The 22,439-nt window shown below is 44.4% G+C and overlaps 1 protein-coding gene across 1 annotated transcript in view; it reads left to right on the top strand.

Annotated features, from left to right (window-relative positions):
- Positions 1-22,439, top strand: part of LOC135217198 (exportin-4-like) — a 114,327-nt gene that overhangs the window by 16,662 nt on the left and 75,226 nt on the right. Inside the window, exons 11-16 of the mRNA XM_064252926.1 lie at positions 6,192-6,281; positions 8,847-9,009; positions 9,115-9,292; positions 9,496-9,655; positions 10,736-10,905; positions 11,112-11,217. Of these exons, the coding sequence (XP_064108996.1) occupies positions 6,192-6,281; positions 8,847-9,009; positions 9,115-9,292; positions 9,496-9,655; positions 10,736-10,905; positions 11,112-11,217 (867 nt within the window). The remainder of the gene's footprint in view (positions 1-6,191; positions 6,282-8,846; positions 9,010-9,114; positions 9,293-9,495; positions 9,656-10,735; positions 10,906-11,111; positions 11,218-22,439) is intronic.

The following is a 22,439-nucleotide window of genomic DNA, read 5'->3' on the forward strand; positions in this document are numbered from 1 at the left end:
ATCATTGTCTCCGCAGGATGCCTCGGCTTTGGAGTCTACGGCAGCCTTCATGTTCCAGACAGTGTCATGGTTAGACTTGTGGTTGACAGCCATTGCCAAGATTGCGTCTGACAGGTCTCCAGAAGGGTTGGTGAGTGCTTCTTCTCTTACACCAGTTTGTTGCAGTCTGGGGGCAAGGCATTCTTGTATCTTGCATGTGTCAATTTGTGGGCTAATCTTCTGATCAGAAGGGACGCAGCAATGTCCAGGATGGCAAGATCGGTTGACCCTGAGTCCTTGTTGACGCTCAGGAATGAGGATCTATTGGAAACTCAGTTCCTTTATCCTCGGACTGAGCTGGAGGATGCGATAGACCAACAGCGAGCTGACACGAAGGACAGGTTGGTGCACCAGGCTGTGTCCAAGTTGGAGTCTCGTTTTCAGAGACATCCTGCCTCTCCTCCTCCTCCTGTTCAGCAGCAAGTGCAGAGATCGTTGCCTGGTCAGCCATCTAGGAGTTCAGTTTCAGTGGGGCCCTCTCATTTGTCTCAGCCTAAGTCAGAGGACCAACGTCCCTTTTGGTCCCATTCTTACAGGTCAAGAAGGGGCTCCAGGGGTAGAAATAAGGGCATCGTCGACAGGTTGGGCGCCTCTCCCTCTCCTTTGCCACAGGTGGGGTTGCCTGTGGGCCGAAGTGGGTAGTAGATGTCTTTCAGGTGGGGTATCTACTACCGTTGGACTTCTCTCCCCCGCTCTCGAACAGACCTCTGCTCAGGCGAGTGTATCCCCCAGATTTTCTGAAGTTCTTAGCTCTCCGGGAGGAAGTGCGAAAAATGCTGGACAAAGGTGCAATAGAGGAAGTGGTGTATCCGTCTCTGGGGTTTTACAGTCACATCTTCTTGGTGCCCAAGGCGTCAGGGGGATGGAGACCTGTGATTGGCCTATCCACCTTGAATCATTTCGTCTTGAAGATGAGGTTCAAGATGGGGACCCCGCAATTGGTGTTGGCAGCTGTGAGGGAAAACGACTTCATGCTGTCGATAGATCTAAAGGACGCGTACTTCCAGATCCCTATTCATCCGTCGTCCAGGAAGTTCCTTCGCTTCTCTCTCGGAGACAAGGTTTTCGAGTTCAAAGGCCTGTGCTTTGGGTTGACCACGGCCCCTCAGGTGTTCACAAGAGTCTTCTCTCTTGTCTCAACTTGGACTCATGCTCAAGGGATTTGTTTGCTGAGGCACCTCGACAACTGGTTGGTCTTAGCGGGTTCCATGGAGAAGCTGCTGCAGGACAGAGATTGCCTGCTTCGGTGTTGTGTCTGGTACTCGGCATCTTGGTGAACCTAGAGAAGTCAAATCTTGTACCTAGTCAAAGGAATCTCTTTCTAGGCATGGTCATTGATACGGCAGTCTCGAGGATTTTCCCGTCTGATCAGAGGCTGGAGAAGTTGTGAGTAGTGGTGCTCGACTTCCTGTCGCAACCGGATCAGTCAGCTCATCATTGGCAGATTCTTCAGGGATTTTGTCTTTTCTGGAGAAGCTGGTCTCTCATGGGCGACTTCATCTTCGGTCTCTGCAATGGAGATTGAAAGACTTTTGGTTTCCCGGGGGGAACTCACCCCTGATAAGGGTACCTCTGTCTCTAGAAGTGAGAGTAGATCTTTGTTGATGGTTGGATGATCAGAATCTCTTGAAGGGTGTTCCTCTGCTTTCTCTTCCGCTGGACTACCTTCTGTTTTCAGATGCTTCCCTTGCAGGTTGGGGTGCTCATTTAGGTGGCCTCATTACTTTGGGCATTTGGAGTTTGGAGGACTGACAGCAGCATATAAACGTCTTCAAGTTAAAGGCAGCCTTTCTGGGTCTGAAGGAATTTTGGGAGAAAGTAGAGATACATTCTGTTTGTTCTCATGTCGAACAACACCAGGGTGGTCGCTTATATGAACAAGTAAGAGGGGGGGACTGGTTCCATGTCAACTTCACGCCTTGACATCCAAGGTCAGCAATTTGGTGGAGCTCTCAGGCAAAAGGAATGTGGTTGTGGACAAGCTCAGTCGTCAGGATCAGGTCCTAGGCACAGAATGGTCTCTTCATCAGGCCGTGGCAGACAGGCTCTTCCAGGTTTGGGGGAGACCTATGCTAGACCTCTTTATGACCCAGTTTGCTAGGAAACTAGAGGTGTTCTGTTTGGTGGTTCCGGATCCTCTGGCGTTAGCGGAGGACGCATTCCAACATCCCTGGGACAACCGGGAGGTGTATACCTTCCCTCTGTTTTGTTGGATCCGCCAAGTCCTGAACAGGATGATGAGTTTGCAGTCTCAGAATGACATTGGTAGCTCCTTTGTGGCCGCAGGCGGGATGGTTTCCGGATCTGCTGCTGTTGTCGGAGGTGCCAAGGGAGATTTCCCACATGGCAGCATCTTTTTTGTCAGCCACATGTAGAAAGATTCCACCAGTCATTAGAATCCCTGTTTCTTCACGGTTGGAGGTTATCAAGTATCTCCTCCGAGCAAGAGACTTTTCTCAGAAGACAGCAGGACATATGTCCAGCAATCTCAGGAAATCTACCTCTGCCGTTTACCAAGATAAAAGGGCAATCTACTGTAGTTGGTGTTGTAAACGGGGTTTTTCTCCACTCAGAACCTCTATTCAGCACACAGCAGACTTTTTGGTCTTCCTCAGGGATGAGAAAGGCTTGTCTGCTTCTGCCATTAGAGGCTACATGCCAGCCCTGAGTTTAGTGTTACATCTTAGAGGTATCAACTTCTCATCCTGGGAACTCTCCTTGCTGCTTTTTAAGGGGTTTGAGCAGTCGTTTTCTCGAAGGGAGCTCAAGCTTCTAATGTGGGATGTTTCCTTGGTCCTGAGAAGTGTCACTAAAGCGCCTTCTGAGCCTTTCATCGTTCATCAGACAGGAACTTGACACTCAAAACGGTTTTCCTCCTTGTCCTTGGCTTCTTCAAAGAGAGTGGGGGAGCTTCATGGCCTGAGCTATGATGTGAAGCACACCAGGAGTTTGGGGTCAGTGTATGAATTTGATCCGGATTTCGTGGCTAAGACCCAGAATCCCTCGGTGCAGGATGACAGGTTTGCCTCCTTTTCCCTTCCATCTCTGGATGACTTTGTGGGCAGTGATTCTCAAGAGCTCTTGCTGTGTCCTGTCAGGGCTCTCATTGCTATTTTAAGAGGACACGACTTCTTAGGCCAGGTTGTCGTAGGCTTTTTGTTAGCATGGGGTGCACGAAGAAAGAGGCGTCCAAAAATACAATCTCTTTTTGGTTACATGAAGCTATCAAATAGGTGTATTTGACTCTTGATGATTTTGCCGCCACGTCTGTGCAGGCTAGAGCACGTGATGTCAGGGGTATTGGTCCCTCTCTGGCTTTCAAGAAGAATTTGGCTCTTCATAGAGTTTTGATCACTGCTACTTGGTTACACCAGTCCATGTTCACCTCTTTCTACCTTGAGATGTTGCCCACAGATCTGTGGACACTTTTTTCCTGAGGTCCTGTGGTGGCTGTCCAACAGATTGTGTAATTCATCGTTGCCCTTAACCAGGCACGTTTGTATCTTACCGAGGATGATTGTGTGGAAGAGAGAATGAGTGAGTTGACTGGTCTCTTTCTTTCTCTTGTTCCTTTCCTTCTTCCTATGGGTAGGTTGAGGAATAGACATTTCATATGGTGGACTGGTCTGAAACAGGTGAGTAAGGTAGTCATACTGATAATTTGGTTGCTTTGTGTTCAAATAGTCAAACCCTCTATTCAGTAGCGTGTACTCCGCTCTCTAGCAAGGGGGAGTGAGGAGTAACAACGAACCCTGATGCATTTATTTGTTATCAGACAGTCAGAGTTTCTCTTTAGTTCCCTACTGCAATGAATCTTCCCATATATCATTGTATGTAACCCAGTGGCTGAGTTGTTGGATATCAGTTTATCTAGCTTCTCACAGGCATCAGTCCCTTTTCTGTAGATATTTCTTTTGGAGTTGGACTGGTGGGTAGGCCCCCAGCCAGTTTAGGATGTCTGTACCTCCCACCAAGTTTAATTCTATCCCATTGTGAAGACTGAAGGTTTGTTCGTGTATGAACAAATGACAAATTTTCTAAGACAATTTGTATTTATCATAGCTACAAACCTGAAGTCTTATGTTTTACTGCTGACCTCTAGCTGCCCCTGTCTTCTTATGACATCCTGGGTTGGGAAAAACTAAATAGGATAATGTGGGTGTGTGGTCTTTGACCAGTTTTCACCAGATATATGCACATGTTGCCAGATCTCACAAGATTCCTTACTTTTTCATCTCCGATTTTTAACTGGATCCAGCCAGGTGCTAGAAAAATGGTCTTATTGTTAAGACCTCAGGTTTGTTAGTTATGAAAAATACAATTGTTCATACACAAAAACCTTCGATGTTAACATTAGGATTTACTAGCGCCAAGGTGGAAACCGGTAGAATTAAAATTAAACTTGTGAGATCTAGGGACTATTGGCCTCTATACCAGGTCACAGGGCATGTATTACCCAGAATGCCCTTGGCGTCCCGTGACCCACTAGTTATCTTTCTACCGCCTTTAAGATAGGATGTGTTAACTGTCTTATCTGTTTTAAAGCCTGTTTTAGTTGCCCGTTTTTATCCATTTCACTTTCATTTTTCTTGTTAATTTTCTTTCTCTGAGTGTGCTCAGTGTGGGCGTGATCTGTAAGAGTGTATAATTGGTGAGATGGAGATTTTTGCTTCACCATCGAGATCTTCTTCCGTTTTGAAGAGAAGACAAAGGAAATGCCCTGGAGTCAATGGTTTTCCGTGTTCAAGATTCTTAACTTCGGTGTCGACGGATCCTCATCCAACATGTAGTAGGTGCAGAGAAAATGTATGTACGATTACTAATCGTTCTGTTTGTCACGGTTGGTCAGTGGAACAGTGGAGGAAGTTTTACGAGAAAGGCCAGTACAAAAGAAAGGAGACGACGCCAAGGTTGGTAGGCCTAGCGCTGCCCACGTACCTTCCCTCCTGTGCGCGTCGTCTGGAGCCAGCACCTGGAACAAGATGGCGATGCTCCCCCCCTCCCTGCTGAGAACAACGGAACGTAAATATTATGCATAAAATTACCCAAAACCCCTCCTGGAGTTTCCAATAACGAATCGCTAGGAGAAACCGAAGGGGTATGGGACAAATCAAAAGCAGGTGGCGAAACATGTGGAGCAGTCTGGTTTATTGCCGATACAAAAGAAGCTGCCAACGCTTGATCATCCAAAGATGGCGTCATTTCCTTTCTTTTGTACTGGCCTTTCTCATAAAACTTCCTCCACTGTTCCACCGACCAACCGCGACAAACAGAACAAGGAATAGTAATTGTACATAAATTTTCTCTGCACCTACTACACGTTGGATGAGGCTCCGTCGACACCGAAGTTAGGAATCTTGAACACGGAAAGCCATTGACTCCAGGGCATTTCCTTTGTCTTCTCTTCGAAACGGAAGAAGATCTCGATGGTGAAGCAAAAATCTCCATCTCGCCACTTATACACTCTTACAGATCACACCCACACTGAGCACACTCAGAGAAAGAAAATTAACAAGAAAAATGAAAGTGAAATGGATAAAAACAGGCAACTAAAACCGGCTTTAAAACAGATAGACAGTAAACACGTCATATCTTAAAGGCGGTAGAAAGATAACTGGTGGGTCACGGGACGCCAAGGGCATTCTGGGTAATACATGCCCCGTGACCTGGTATAGATGCCAATAGTCCCTGGATCTCACAAGTTTAATTTTAATTCTACCGGTTTCCACCTTGGCGCTAGTAAATCCTAATGTTAAGACCTCAGGTTTGTTAGTTATGAAAAATACAAGTTAGTTACAAATTTGTCATATTTGTTAAAAATTTGTCATATTGTTGTAGAAAATTTGTCATTTTTGTAATTTTGTCATTTTGAATGTATGATGAAAATATTAATAAATAAAAAAAATTCAGTGTCAGTGACAAGCCTCTCTTCCCCAAAGGTTTTATTACTTAAAATCGTGGAAAATTGCAGCAAGAGCACACTGGTAGTTAGACTGCTTGCCTGGAATATTATTTCTTATGTGAAACAATTAATATTCCATGTTTGCATCTTTAGATTCTACAGTATTATGCTGGATTAAAGGAATGGTGTATATTCTGTGAACCATGAAATTTTCCATGAAAAATAATTAATTTTTTATTGTTTATTATAGATTGATGCTGATGAAATCCCGGAAACTGTTCAGCAAGATCGTGTAGCCTTCAAGGATCAAATGGTGCTAATTGGTCTCTGTGGGAGGCAGGTGAGAATTATTTGTTTTATTAAGAATGGAACTCTCAGAGTTTCAGATAGTTCAGACTTGTCATGAGAATAGGGATGGAGCAGTTTGTCAAAAGAATAGCAGGCACAGAAGTAGCAGGATAGTCCACAAAGCAGTAGGAGGTAATGACAAGTAGCAGGAGAGTTCTCAGAGGAGTAAATGTTTGAGAGCTCTAATTTCTTATGTTATTAAATAAAGGAAATATCTTATGTATAAACATTGATGCTGGTGGTAGTTATATCTGTTAAGTTGCATACTAAAACTGACGAGATGATTAGTTCATGATGTATGTATGGCATTTTAGAAGAAATTCACTCATACATCTCGCAAATTCAAATAATTGGTAACCTGGTCCCAAGGGTGCTGGTTAGGAGGGATTTTACTGTATGTACTTACGGTTTTATGAACCTGTACATAACATTTTATGAACCTGCATTGTGCTTGTAAGGGCTGTGCCAGAACTATGACTTTAGTAGTTCCTCTTATTCTTTCATTCTTGATCCTGTCCTTTTTTGGTACTCCACACATCCACCTGAGCATTTTCATCGCTACCGCATCCAATTTTCTCTTGCACTTACTTTACCGGCCATGTTTCTGCTCCATACATCAAAGCTGTCTCACTACTGTCTTATACATTATTCCTTTAACCTTCATGTTGATTCTTTGGTTGCACAAGACACCTGACATCTTTCTCCAAGTTTACCATCCAGCTTGCACTCTATGTTATTACTACATTCAAATTTCCAATATCAGCTACTGTAGAACCAAGATAGTACTTTTATTTTTCTATTCTGTTCAACCTTGTCCCTTCCATACTAATCTCAGTCTTGATCTTTATTAAAACTTAAGTATTCAGTCTTCTTTCTACTGAGCTTTAATCCTCTATCTTCCAGTAACTTCCTCCACTGCTTTAGTTTTGACTCCACTACCCCTCTTGCAGTGCTGCATAACATAATGTCATCAGCAAACAACATACACCAGGGGGGCTGATCTCTTATTCCTTGAGATAGCGCATCCATAATTAGGTCAAAAAGATATGGACTTAAAGCAGATCCCTGATATAAACCAACTCTTACTGGTATCCATTCAGTTAACCCAACACTGCTTTGATCCTGTGTTTTTGCTCCTCTGACTACCAGAACTAGATGCTTTGAAAAATGTCCTTTCATTCACAAAATTTGTGAACAGTTTAAATTTTTAATTCAGACATTTTGAAGCATTATAGCTTAAAAATTCTTTGGTAGATTTCCAGATGAATTTGTGAAATTACTTTAGCATCCCATAAACTAGTGGATTGCTACAAAAAAATTTGAAGGAAAAATTTCTGACTTCTGAGTAGAAAACTTTTAACTAGTTTTTCTCACAGTTCCCACACATCACTAGTGTAAACCTTCAGATGTCAGGAAAAGGAACCAAGATGTATGGTTGGCCTTCATTTTATGTAGTTGAACAGTAGCCATGCAACCTCGACAGCCTTCAGGACTGTTCCTTGTAGGCTTGTTGTCTAATGACAGCAATGGAGGTTATATCAAAGCACACATCAGCTCCTTTTCACTTGATGTTGACCAGCTGAACCAGCTGGCGGTGCAAAACCTCGGAGGAATATGATTTGCTGTTATACTTTTATTGCTATCTTAGAATGGTCACATATCCTCTAGCAAATGTGCCTTTTTTAAAAGAATGATAAGGCAACCAAGGGGAAGTTAACCTTGACATCGATCACAATATCATAACTTTATCTATGGCAGCATGTTGCTGCCCTTGGATCAGTACCCATCTTCTTTTCCATTGTCTGGATAATGGAAGTTAAGAGGCGCACTTGAGTTTATTCTTTTGCACAGCAGTTTGACTCCCAACTAGCTTTAAGCAGTTTTCTTTCCAAGAAAGGACCATTGCAATTCCAAAGAAACCTTTAACATCAGCAGTTTGGTGCAAAAGGTGCCTGTATATTGCACACACCTTCAGGGATTTATGGATTAAATTTTTGTTGCACAAGATTTATATTTATGAATTGAATATTTGTTGCACAAGATTTGGTTGTAGAGCATTAGGTTATTAGATTTTTTATGCCACCTGTAGACAATGTCTTGTTTCTTAGCCCATAAAAGTCAGTCCAGTAATTAGAACCAAGTTTAATGTGAGTCTTTTATGATATTCTTTATTTGAAATCAGTTTGTTTTTATGTACATTGATGTATGTGTTCATGTGAGATTCTCATCAACTGATCTGTTTGTAAGTGAAAAGTGGACAGGAATAGGCTGAAATGGGTCAGTGATTTGGGAAATGAATAGAGCGATTGGATAAAAATTAAAACTATTAAAGCTTTGCATCTAGTAACCAAAGGGGGACTGCTGAGAACCTTTAATACTATATGCAGTATGTATTGTTAAACTTCAGGAGTGATCCATGATAGTGTATTATGTGGATGGTAAATTTAATTGTAGGGTTTGGATATTTGAGAATGGATGTAAAGTTTCAGAAATGTCGGAAGTAAAATTTTTTATGTTATTAAATATTAATATTCAGATCAATATTTTTCATTGTCAGGCTCCAGAACACAGTGTACCATTGCTAACGCAACTCCTAGAGGACAGAGTTGGTCGAATGCGCACACAGCTCACACACATTCTTAGTAACAACCTGACCATTGCTGAAAATTCGCAGTTGGACCAGTTGTATGAAGATATTCATTGGCTGTTACTCATTGCAGGTATGAAATGTACTTGTTCCATTAGTGATTAATGTCAAGATGCTAAATGTATCACAGTGTAGAACCTTAAGAAATGTATTCATAAAAATTGGTTTTTATCACTAGGACATGTGACGACAATGGACAATGAAGGGGAGACTGCATTAATTCCAGCAGAAATGGTGTCCTACAGTATTAGTGCTGTGCCAAATGTTAATTTAGAAGCTACGTTAAGATTATTAGCAGCACCAGCTCAAATGCCAGCTGACATACCCAACAGTTCATCATCAGACCCTCTCATAAGGTCAGGGAATTAACTTTTATGGTAGCATTTTAATTGTTGAGGAATCATTTTTAGTTTTCCTTATGGAAAATTTTCAAGAGATACATTTTTTTTGTATGTGCCCTTTAATTTTTTTAACTTTTTATACATTTCATCAACAAGTGATGTAATTCTTGTAATTTCTGTGTCTCATGCCTTGAACAACAGATCTGCTTTCTTTCCAGGATGATGAGCACAGTGCTGAGGTTGTGCGAAACAGAATCACAAGCATTAAAAGCAAATTTAGGCCATTTACTTAGTCCTGAAGTTTCATCATCATTAATGTGGTTCTTAAGAAGATTCTGTTTGTCATATCTGTTACCAAATGAGTCTTTCTATACAGAGGTGAGTTATCCTTCCATAATTAGATGCATTCATGTTAATAGTACCGGCAATTTAGCTTACATCAGGAGTGAAGGGTTTAAGTTGAACTAAGTCAAATGTTGAGTGTTTCCATGTTGTTTACTATATATAACTGAAATATACTTCAGACTTCAGAAATAGATAAGTTTCTTGTTATGTTGTCTGACTCCAGATCCAATCAGTATGAAAAATGGCATTTTAGTGCTGGATCATTTTCAGTTAACCTAAGCAGTTGCATATCAGGTAATTGTGACTAGAACTTTTGTTAGATAGTAGGGTATAGTCACTGGCATTCAAGGTCATCATGGCTCTTTTTATTTTATGCATAAGAAGCCATGTTATTTAGTTATCAAATGATTCTTTTCTCATTTGGTAGTACTCTGTTCATTTACTTGAGTCAAAAAATATATTAGCAAAGGTTTTTGCAGTTTGCTTGCTGAGTTAGCAATGCCCATCAGCTCACCTTCCACCTATATTGGTCTCTGTCCCAAAGATGGTCAGTTTATGGATTTTTACTTTCCCTTTTCCCCTTATCTTTGTAATATCTTCATGTATTCTAAGGTTTCCAGACTTATTGATAGGAAGATACGTCACTTCATGGAATGTAACTTATCTTTTTAGTTTTCTCCCATTTTTAATTATTCTTATTGGCCACATTGACAGGTCTATCCCCTCATTAAATATTTGCCTTCAGATTTTTTCTTTTCTCCCTATTCTGCACTCTGGTTTTCTGTAAAGTTTGGGGCTTGTCAAAGACATTTGGCTTTCATTTCATTGTCTCCATTTACAAGAAATTGAATCTTGGCTAGTGTTGGATTAGGACTGCTCTGCAATGGTATGATGATCAAGAACCTTGCTTATCTGCAAGTTTACTTTAACATGTCCTGGAATTTTGATATTTTTGTACTAATGTGTTGTTTGTGTATTGTATGTTGTGTTATCTTTAGGTTTACTGCATATTAAATTTCATAATTTGGAATAACTCTATGAGAATTTAGACTAGATTAGAAATGAGAATAAATTGTCTCTCCCTCTAAAGAATTTTTATACCTTATTTTTTAGTTAAGTTTAGCGTTAATATCTGCGTTTGGTCGTGACTCTGAGGGAGCTGCATGGACTCTAAATTATCTGCTGTCAGTTGTGGAACAGACGTTGAGATTGAGGAGTGCTGAACCAGGATTGGTTGAAGACACAGTTAACCTCCTAGTCACCATGGTGGATAGTAAAGAAAGGTAATGGAATTAACTTTAATTTGCTTTTGTGGTGTAATGTAGTATTGATACTTTATTTTGTAAAGAAAAATACCATTTATATTTGTTATCTTGCCCTGATTAACTGGCTCAACTATTATTGGATGTCAGCCAGTTTATAAATTATGTCATTAGGTATTGTGATTATGGTTTAATGCTAGTTTTGCTAATGAAATGTTATTTTGCAGAGGCCAGCATTTAGTGAAAACGGAGGGTTTGATGGAACTGGTGAAGTTACAGCAAAGCGGTACCCTTGGGTCACTATCTTCAATTGCTCAAAGAGGTCTTATGCAAGTAAGGGAAACATATTTCTTTATATATTTGGGTAGTTGGTGAAATAGGTTGAAGTTTTAGGTTATAGATATATATATATATAGATATATATATATATATAGATATATATATAGATATATATATATATATATATATATATATACTATATATTATATATATATATATATATATATATATATATATGTATATATATATATATATATATATTGTTACGTATATAGGGCCTTGTGAGAGACTAGATACGTAAACGGAAACAATTGAGGGATTTCAAGAGGGAATTGCTTGAACTTACCGTAAACTGATAGTTATGATTTTTCTTTCTTTAGAGGGAAGGTCGCCAGAAAACTCAGCTCGTTACTTTAAAACTATTTATTTACAAAAAGGCCCGTGCTGGCCTGGAGAAAAGTTAAATGATATTGGCCCCCACGTTGGGGCTTATAGTCTCATTCAAGTCAAGCTGATTTTCATTCACTTGGGTTAATGCACACTTGCGGCAGAGAGACGGCACGTGACTCATGGAATCTGGAAAAAGAATCCCAGATTAAACGAGATAAAAGGAAAAATGACTTCTTGCTTTGATTAATTAATTCTCTAATACTGGGGAGAAGGAACTTTTAAGGTTTCACTGAAGTATGCAATGACTCCATTGGTCTGGGACGATCACACAAGGGGAAGCATGCGGCCATGAGGCAGTGAGAGGGAACAAAGGGATGAATTCCTTTTGTTGCTGGAAATTGAATTGGGAGAATGAGGATCACAATGATAATTGGTTGGGAGAGACTGGCAATATGCTGTTCCACAAGACGTACCTGGATGTCGTGTTCAGTGTGGACCTTTGAAGAAAATGTGGCTCTTTGTAGGAAAGTATGGGGGCCCCTTTGTCTGAGGCCTGGGTCATCGGCGCGCCACTCACGCCCTGGGTAGGCCTAAAGGAAGGCAGGTAATTTGACCTCTGTCCGAGATCACGTCTCGCAGCCGACTGAGACAGAATTCAGTTGGGTTGCTTGGGGGTTGGAGGTCAGCTTAACCCCCACGATCAAAGGCAAAATCCTGGAAAACAAGCATACAGCCAGCAGAGGGTCACAGGAAAGAGAGCTTAAGGTATAGGTCTAAGAAGTACCAATCTGCCTACACCCTTCTCTTTTGAGAGATACGTCCCTACAGCTGATAGAACTCTTTTCCCCCAACTGGGGAAAATTCCTTATCTCTAGTGGCGGGTTTTGGGTTTCCCGCGGTTACTAAAAAATCAGCTGATATTCTAAAGAAATGGCTGCCGTTTTCCAAATCTAATTAATTAGTTAATTGCGGGGTAGACGAACGATCTATAAACGTCACAGCTCCCCCTGTTAAGAAGGCATTCACTCCCTTTCGGGTGTGAAGGTCTTGGCTTAAATAAATTGATCGTCTCGACTACCCCGTTCTCCTACTCCAACTTGAAGTTTTATTGTAGTGTCTTACCGAACAATTATAGAGCCGTGATTTCCACGAGCGGCAGGATACTAAATTCAAATTTAGCGCGTCGGCGTCGCCAACACTGGTGGTGATGACGTCATCTCCCTCCACTCGCGGGAGAACCAGGTACAACTGCCCAGGTGAATCCAATTCTTTTCCTGCCGGCGTCCGTGAACATCGGTGGTCGGTGCGGTTGGATGGACTTTGTGCTTCGCTTTTTTTTCTTGGTGAAATTGATCTTCGGAATTGGTGAAGTACTCTTTTTTGGCGTTGTTGTTATTTTGCTTTTTATTTAGGCGTTGCCATGTCGGATTCTAGTCCGTCGGGAGTTAGGTTTTGCATCTCAGGATGTAAAACTAGATTATCCAAGTTAGAATATGATTCTCACAATAAATGTGTTAATGTAGGGGACAGGTTTGTTCAGCAGATCGAACATGTAACGAGTGTAGTGATTGGACTGATTCTCAATGGAAGTTTTTAGTTCATACTCGGAGAAATTAGCTAAAGACAGAATTAGAAAAGCAGCGCTTAGGGAAAGTAGACTTAGCTCCGCTTCGTCTTGCGATGCTTCTGTTCCTTCTGTTTCTCCTCAAATTGTTATGTCTCCTTTCAAACTACACCTCCTATTCCTCCTACTAATCCCGCTTCTCCGGCTTCCCGTGTAGTTTCTTCCTTACCGACCATTGCCAGTCTGGAATCGAGGCTAGATCAGAAATTTTCGGTACTAGCGAATACGGTTTTGCAACTTGGTAATTCAGTTAAGACGTTTTTGGAGAAAGCGGCTTCAGGTAAGAGTGTAGTTGAGGGTGCGTCTGTCTGTCCTGACACGTCCTCCTAGACAAAGGTCACTGTCCAGCTCCCCCGCACCGGGGAGAAGACATACCGGAAGTCCAAGGGAGTCGATCGGGATTTGCCCACAGACAGGCGCCTCTCTTGTTGAGCCTGTTGCGCCTCAACAGGGCTCGGTTAAGCGTTGGAAAGGTGTTGCGGTCAGAACGCCTTTCGAATGATTCAAGCGATTCGTCTCCGGTCGCGCGGCGCTCTTGGCGAGATTCGCCCGTTTCGCGTCCCTTAAAGAGGCGTTCAGGCGCCGATTCTTCGCCTCCTCCAGTCAAGCGGTATAAGGAGACTGAGAGTAGGGTTGCGCCGCGACCATTAGCGGCTCGTTCGTCGCCTCAATCTGTGCCTTTTTCGGCTCCATCTACTAGTAGAGATTGTGGTTTTAGCGCTGTAGCTAGCAGTTCTAAGGGTGTTTCTTTAGGCGCTTTTTCGTCTGTTACGCCTGATGCGCCTGTTTCGCCTCGAATTTCGGCGGCTCCGAGCGAGGCGCAAGTAGTTTTTCCGCCTCCATGCTGAAAACATTTAGGCTCTTCCAAGCCTACGTTAACTGTTTTTGATTCGTCTCTGGCGCCTTTGCGCAAGCAGTTAGAGATGTTAACCAACTGGATGAATGAGTCCAAGGGTGGTTCGAAACCTTCAGATCCGGTTGTAGTTCCGTCTACTTCTTCGGCGGTATCGGAGAATGAAGAAGAAGTAGAGGAGGAGGATTCACATCACCTCTCGTGTTATTCACGTCTCCTTAGATTTCTTTCCTGGTATCTTATCCAGATTATTTTGGAGAAGCGGCCCGCGCTCCCAACTTCGACTTTTTTGATGAGGAGGAAAACTTTCAGACCCTCTCCTCCCAAAACTGTTCTATCTAAAGCGGTTAGACATTCGTTGAAAGAGACGGAGAAATGGATGTCTATGAAAAGAGACTTAGGGAAGGCTCTTTTTGCTTACCCTCCCTCTAAGTTTGCTTCGTAAGAGGTATAGGTTTTATGTAACTGGGGAAGCTCCTTCTCTGGGAGTTTCTGCCTCCTCCCAGGGAGACTTCTCCAGTTTAATCGACTCCTCTAGAAGATCTGCTTTCGCCGCAGCGAAAGTTTTCTTTACAGCGCCTGAGTTGGACCACGTTGTAAAGAATCAATTTAAACTTTTGGAAGTCTTTAGCTTCCTTGATTGGACTATTGGCGCTTTAGCGGCCAAGATCGAAGACTGTCCTTCTCTTTCTCAGGAGTTAGCGGAGGATTGGATTGGTGTTCTGTCCTGTGCGGACAAATCCATTAGGGATGGATGTGATGAGTTAGCTTCACTCATCGCCTTTGGTACACTTAAGAAAAGGCAACTTTGGTGCTCCTTTGCTTCTAAAAGGGTTACGTCCCAACAGAAGTCTGCTCTCTTGTTTGCTCCTTTTGTGAAAGATAACCTCTTTCCAGACGATGTAGTGTTGTCAATTTCGTCTGCGCTAGATAAGAAATCTACTTCGGATTTACTGGCACAGTCTACTAAGAGACCTAAAGCTCCTGTGGAGACTGTTCCTTCGGTTTCTCCTCTGACCCAAGCGCCTTTTCGAGGGAGAAAAACCCAAGCGCTTCTTTCGGCCGAAGTCGAATTTGCGACCTCAGTCTAAGGCCTCGGCCAAGGTTAACAAACCTTCCAAATGAAAGCTCGGTTCTTCATGCACCAGTGGGAGCCAGGCTGGCGCTGTTTTGGGAGGAATGGGAAAACAGAGGAGCAGAAGCCTGGGTAGTGCAAGTACTCAAGTTCGGCTATCGTATTCCTCTCGTTTCACCTCCCTCGCTCTCACCTGTGCCAATTCCATTCCAGGCATACTCTCCGCGGGCTCAGACAAATTTCTGGCGCTAGCCGCAGAAGTGGAAGCGCTTGTTCTCAAAGAAGCGATAGAACAGATAGAAGGGGATTTTCCCTCCAGGCTTTTACAATCGCCTTTTTGTAGTTCCCAAGTCATCAGGGGGCTGGAGGCCGGTTTGGATGTGAGCGCCCTGAACTTGCATGTCCAGAAAACAAAATTTCATATGGAGACCACTCGGGTCGGTTCTGGAGTCCATCAGACAGGGGGATTGGATGGTCTCTCTGGACATGCAAGACGCTTATTTTCACATTCCGATACATCGCGAATCTCGGAAGTACCTGAGGTTCATGTTCGAAGGCAAGGTGTTTCAGTTTCGGGCGCTTTGCTTCGGACTAGCAACCGCTCCTCAAGTTTTCACCAGGGTTCTATCCCCGATAGGAAGCTGGCTGCACATATTAGGAGTAAGAATCTCCCTCTATCTGGACGATTGGCTTCTCCGGTCGGAATCAGAGAGTCGGTGCATGAAGGACCTTGGAACAACTCTGGATCTTGCCAGAAAGTTAGGAATTCTGGTCAACAAACAGAAGTCCCAGTTGGTTCCATCTCAGAGCATCCTTTATTTGGGGATGATTCTGAATGCTCAAGTTTTTCGGGCTTTTCTGTCCCCGAAGAGGGTTCAAGCTGTCTGAGACAGTTCAGGATTCTTGGACAAAAAGGTAAGTTCTGCCAATCAGTGGATGAGGCTCCTGGGCAAATTGCGTCAGTGGAGAAATTTGTGACGTTGGGCAAGACTGCACATGAGACCTCTGCAGTTTTTCCTGAGAGCCTCTTGGTGCAGGAAGACACAACCAGACTCAATTACCTTTCCTGTCACAGATCAAATAAAAGAGGACCTAAGGTGGTGGCTCTCTCGAGCAAGGTTGGAAGAAGGGTTAGATTACGACCCATCCTCCCGAAACCTACAGTTCTTTTCCGACGCATCGAACACAGGTTGGGGAGCCCTACTGGGAAATCAACGGACTTCAGGAGCTTGGTCGGAGAAGGAGAAGAAGTTCACATAAATGTAAAGGAACTGTTAGCAATTTCAATTTCTTGGGGCTCAGACAGTTTCGGAGCTTAGTAGAAGGTCGAGTAGTGGCAGTGCATTCCGACAACTCCACGGCTCTCTCGTACGTGCGGAAACAGGGGGGGACTCAGTCTTTCTCTCTGTACGAAGTAGCCAAGGATCTCCTCCTGTGGTCAAACGAAGCGAAGGTTCAGCTAGTCCCGAGATTGTTCCGGGAAAGATGAACGTCCTGGCGGACGAGTTAAGTCGTCAACAGCAAGTGTTACCTCTGGAGTGGACTTTGGTACAACAAGATTTTGTCAGAAACTTTGCGCCTTTTGGGGACGACCGTCAATAGACCTGTTCGCGACATCAAGGAACAACCGTCTTCCTCTCTTTTGTTCGCCAGTCCCAGATCCTCTAGCTTGGTCGGTGGACGCAATGCTGTTGGATTGGTCGGGTCTGGAAGCTTATGCATTCCCTCCGGTTGTCGGTCTAATAAGAGAGGTGCTGAACAAGTTCTGTCGCACAGCAATGGTAAACGCTAACGTTAATCGCTCCCTTTGGCCAGGAAAGAGTGGTTTCCGGACCTTCTCCAGTTGTTAGTAGACTTCCCCAGACTTCTTCCTCCAGAGAAGTGGCTTCTCAAACAACCTCACTTCAAGAGGTTCCACCAAAACTTGTCCGCTCTAGCTCTGACAGGGTTCAGACTGTCCGGAATCTTGTCAGAGCGAAAGGATTTTCAAGAAGAGCTGCAGAAGCTATCGCTCGTTGTAGGAGAGAGTCTTCTAACAAACTCTATCAAGGGAAGTGGAGAATCTTCAGAGAGTGGTGTAGAAGTGCTAAAGTCTCTACTTCTGCGACCTCTTTAACAGAAATAGCAGATTTTCTTCTATTTCTTAGGAAACTCTAAGAAACTGGCTCCTTCGACGATCAGAGGATATAGAGCCATGCTCTCTTCGGTTTTTCGACATCGAGGTTTGGATATTTCCTCCAATCAGATCTGTAGGACCTCATTAGGTCTTTCGAAACCACTAAGCTCCCGCAAGATACAGTGGCTTGGAACTTAGATGTGGTGCTTAAGTTCCTCATGGGGCCACCGTTTGAGCCTTTGAAGTCGGCTTCACTCAGGAACTTGACTAAGTAGGCACTCTTTTCTTATTGCACTAGCTTCTGCTAAGCGTGTCAGCGAATTGCACGCTATAGACAAAAGAGTCGGTTTCTCTCAAGGCAATGCTGTATTTTCGGTTTCTTTGACCTTTCTAGCCAAAAATGAGAATCCTTCTAATCCTTGGCCGAGGAGTTTTGTGGTAAGGAACTTATCTGATTTGGTTGGACATGAGGAGGAGGAAAGGCTCTTATGTCCAGTCAGGGCTATTAAGCAGTATCTGTTTGCCACTAAGGGTATTAGAGGACAATCTTCTAAGCTCTGGACCCGGTCGGTTCAAAATCCCTCTCGTCCTTTTCTTTCTAAAATGCTATATATCGTTTCTTTATTAAGAGGCTTATCAATGGGAAGTGCGACTCGCAAGTCCGAGAACGACAATCTTTTCCTTCCTTCTGAGAGTAAAGCTCACGAGGTTAGAGCAGTGGCAACTTCTTTAGCATTCAGAAAGAATTTATCTTTAGCTTCGATTCTTCAGAGCACGTTCTGGAGATCGAATTCGGTTTTTGTTTTGGCGAGTCATTATCTCAAAGAGATAGAAACGGTTTTCGAGAATTGTAAAACGTTAGGTCCGGTGGCGGTTTCTGGCATGGTGTTGGGAGAAACGGCACAGGGGTCGTCACCTCTATGCTAACTTTTCACCTTGAATAGGTTGTCGAGTTCAAGGGAAGCTGGGGGTACTGAGTACCTGGGATACTCACCAGTCTGTTAGGTCAGATTTTACAATGGTTGGGTATATGTGAAATCTGTGTTGTGACAAATGTTTTGTATGATTGAATTTCTGGTCTTAGCCAGGGCAAGGGCAATCTTTGTTGTTACTATCCTCCGTCAGTCAGCCTTGACTCGCTTGAACTACGGAAGGATTCCACTCCTGTAGAGGCTAACTTTGGTCAAATTCCAATTCCTCTACATTAGTAAGAAGAGCACCGACCAGAGGCAGTAACAGTCTGCTGACCTTATAGCTCTCTTAACAAGGTAAGGGTTAACAAAACAAGACCACTTGAGTTTTTGTTTTACTGGTATTGCAATAAATGTAACCATTTAAAAATACTAGTGGTCCCACTGGAATTCCCACCTTCCCATAAATTGTGTAATCAGCTCTATAATTGTTCGGTAAGACACTACAATAAAAAATGAAATTTTCATTATTTAAAATGAAGTTTTATTGTATACTTACCGAACAATTATGATTATACCCACCCTCCTCCCCTTAGGTGGACGGACGGGCAGAAAGAATTGGATTCACCTGGGCAGTTGTACCTGGTTCTCCCGCGAGTGGAGGGAGATGACGTCATCACCACCAGTGTTGGCGGACCGCCGACGCCGCTAAATTGTGAATTTAAGTATCCTGCCGCTCGTGGAAATCACGGCTCTCTAATTGTTCGGTAAGTATACAATAAAAACTTCATTTTAATAATGAAAATTTCATTTTTTTTGAGCAGCGATACAGCTAACTACAGTGGCCTACCTAACTTATAGGCAAAGATGCTAAGTGTACTAACTTAATTTAGTGATGTAGTCTAGCCTAATTAATAACTACGGGTTGTCTTGTGACGACAGTCTACTCTACCCCTAGATAAGGTTACTTGAAAATTCTACTTGCTACTAACCTAATGCCCTGGTACTAAATCATTAGCCTAACCTACTCAATACAGTTAAATGAAGACGCAATCATTCCAGAGTGTGGTACGCACAGCAGTAGTTCAGCGACGGAACTGTTAAAATACATAATGAGAGGTAATGATGCGTGGGGATGATGAGTGGTTTAATTACCAGGAGGGAAATGCAATGAGGTAATTATATTTAAGTGAGGGTTAGTATTACAATGGCTAGGGGTTAGAGGGTTAGTGCTACTGGCAGAGATCAGGCTGGCTACCTTCTCTGGGTAGGTGCCAGGATCATTCTGCAAATGAATGCGACACTGTACCTCGGGCACAGGTGTCAAGGAGAGCATGTGGCTCTTTTGTGTTAGTTTGTTAATGACGTCCCTTCTTCTTCTTCTTCTTATTCCTCCAGGACCTGGCTATACCAGTCCTTGGAGTAGACGGAGGCACCGACTCTGGGGAAAGGCCAGAAACGCTGGCAGGAGCAGAGGCTAGTGGTAGCCTGAGGGATTGCAGGAGAACACCCTACTTCGGTCTCTGCAGCAACCGTCGTAGAGGTGGAACCTACTGCAGGGGAGGCCCTCACTCCGGCTGCTGCGGCAACCGTCGTGAGGGGAAAACTCCAGGCTGACTCCTGGTTGGGCAGTTCCTGGTTTTCCAGAGGAGGTATGAAGGTTAGGTCTGCCGGAGGTTCATCCTCGGGCGACAGTGATGAGGGTGAAGAAGACTCATGGACTTTGGGTTGGCCATGGGCTGCGGTAAGCTCCATGCCTGTTGGAGGATCTCCTGTAGGAGGATCCTTGGTTAGGTTTGGCGCCGGCACTAGCTCGGGGCCAGGCGCAGAAGTCAAGTTCCGTGGTTGCTCTACGTCCAGGCTGGACGGAGCTTGGCACTGCTCAGTGCTGCCAAGTGGCACTGGCAGAGGGTTGAGGTCGACTGGACCTGTGGCGGGTACCGGAGGTGCAATACCTCTCAGCGTGCCCTTGGTTATGGGAGACAGAGGGTCCTGTCTCTTTTGGAAGGCTAAGCCTTGTGGGACTTGGACAGTGCCCGCTGCTGGTAGTTTGCTAGGGCACCTAGGCCAATTAGTAGAGTGCCCTATTACGTTACAGGTTTTTGCAACGGAACTGCGAATGGTCAATCTCCCTCCTTGGTAACGGGGGAGACTGTTGGTGGACATACTTCCTAGAGGAAGTAGAATTTCGATGACTCCTTGCTTTGGAGTGATTTGTTGTGGGGTTAGGACCCCTAGGTTTTTTGGAATGCGAGGGAGACTTCATGTCTTGCCCTAGGAGGAGGTCATAACCTCCTGGGATGTAGCTTGCAACTGCAAGAGTACAAACTCTGGAGAAGTGAGGTCTGGTGACCCTCAATTGGACGGTCGGAAGGATCAGCTTAATATGGTTGATACCTTCAATGGTGATTAGTTGTCGTCTATCGACGGTAGCCCCTCGGGGGATTCTGTCTTCCCGTATCAGGGAGATTTGAGCGCCAGAGTCGTCGTAGGCTCTGACGTGGCTTGGCTGATAATGGCTTTGGAGGGGTGCGACGGTTATAGGGCCCTTAGCTGGGGGTCCTAGAGAAGAAGGATTGGTGACGGCCATTGCGATGGCCGGAATATTGTGGTTCGCGCACCCTCCGTAATTTGCAGACATGTGACCCTTGCGGCCACAGTCTCGGCAGAACTTGTTCCAGAACCTCTTCCGTGGCACTGGATGATAAGGCCGAGATGGCCCCACAGGTTGCGAATCTGCGGAGTCACCAAGGCTGGCAGTGTGCTCTGGCACAGGTGAAGAGTCCTCTCTGGCAGTGATGTGACGTGGGGAGGTTAAGGAAACCTCCGTTGAATCATCCTCGGAAAGCAAGTCCGGGGTTAACTGGTGGGCTTACCTCTTTCAAGTGGAGGAGGTAGGCGGTAAAATGTAAGAGGACTGAGATGATGCGGGAGAAACGTCTGGCTCTGACAACTGGGTCAGGGCCAGGTTCCCAAATAAAAGGGATGTCTGGGACATCGGAGGCACTAGCCTCTGAATCTAAATATTGAGGGTTGATTATGAGGCATGCTCCAGGGATCCGGTGCATCTGGTAGTGGGAGTCTGCGTCCAGGGGAGATACGGCTTAAGTAGATCTCGGCCCAATATTACCTGATAAACATCATGGAATTGGTCAACTACGTCCAGGCGGCACAATGTGGTTTCCTTGGTCACCTGGTCCAGAAAGGGCATTTTTACATTCAGAAGGACCGAAGGAAACAGAATAGAGGTTACCGTCAATCCATTCAAACTGAATTTCTTCGTTCGTCTGGATTTTGGCACCCCTAGGCAATGCCTTTCTGGAAATAAGGGAGACCTGGGCTTCGTGTCGGCCATGACTTGTACCCACTGATAGGCCGTAGGAGACTGTTCATCAGGCAGGGCTACATGGTAGCCTTGGAGAAGTTCACCCTGGAAGCTCTCCTCCCAAGGTAGAGACCGACTTGGGCACTGGTCGGAATCCACAGCATGCCCACGCACACAACAAGTGGTGCAGAACCTCCGCAACCACCTCTTACCGGGAGTCCAGCTCATGGTCTGGGGCTTGGAAACTAGCAGAGAGATTGCGTCATCTAGGAGAGCTAGCTCATGCTTTCTCTCTTCTTCTCTTTCCTTCCTCCTCTGCTTGCTCTTTCTTTTCTCTCTGCTTCTCCGGCTTTCTCCTCTGCTTCTCTTTCTTCCCTTTCTTGCAGGTGCGCAGCAGCCTGCTGCGCCTTTATCCACTGGTCAAGTGCTGGTCCAGTGTAACCGGCCTCCTTGCCCAGAGTTATGAGGGCTCCGAGCTTCTCTAGCTCTCTGGCAAAGAAGTCGCGGGAAGCAGGGGAAGACATTTCCCTTAGGCTGCAGTAGAGGCTCGGAGGAAAATGAAAATAATGGCCAGGAAAGGGTACTGAATGGAATAGGCTGCCTACTGTGGAAAGTGGCACTCACTTGGAAATGGGTTCTGCAATGTGGTAATGAAAAGTGAAAAGACTGGGTGCTCGGTGGCACTTTGTGAATGGCACCTTCTGCTGAGGGTGAAACAATCGAATGAAGTGTGCTGTGTACGTCACACTTACGGCGTTCCCAACTTGGGAGACGTTGGAATGGGCTACCTGTAGGTCCAATACAGGTGCAGCGGCACTTATGAGGAAGCGTTCCTTGGTTCAGTGATCCAAAATGGTGGATACTCTATAATGATGAGCGTTCCGTAGGACGGACGACGCAGGTATAGGGCTACCTGTACGTCTGTACAGGTGCGGCGGGACTTATGAGGAGGCGTTCCTTGGGCAGCACTAGTAGTGGCTGG

This window comes from Macrobrachium nipponense, chromosome 7, assembly GCF_015104395.2.
Source record: "Macrobrachium nipponense isolate FS-2020 chromosome 7, ASM1510439v2, whole genome shotgun sequence".
Classification (NCBI taxonomy): Eukaryota; Metazoa; Arthropoda; class Malacostraca; order Decapoda; family Palaemonidae; genus Macrobrachium; species Macrobrachium nipponense.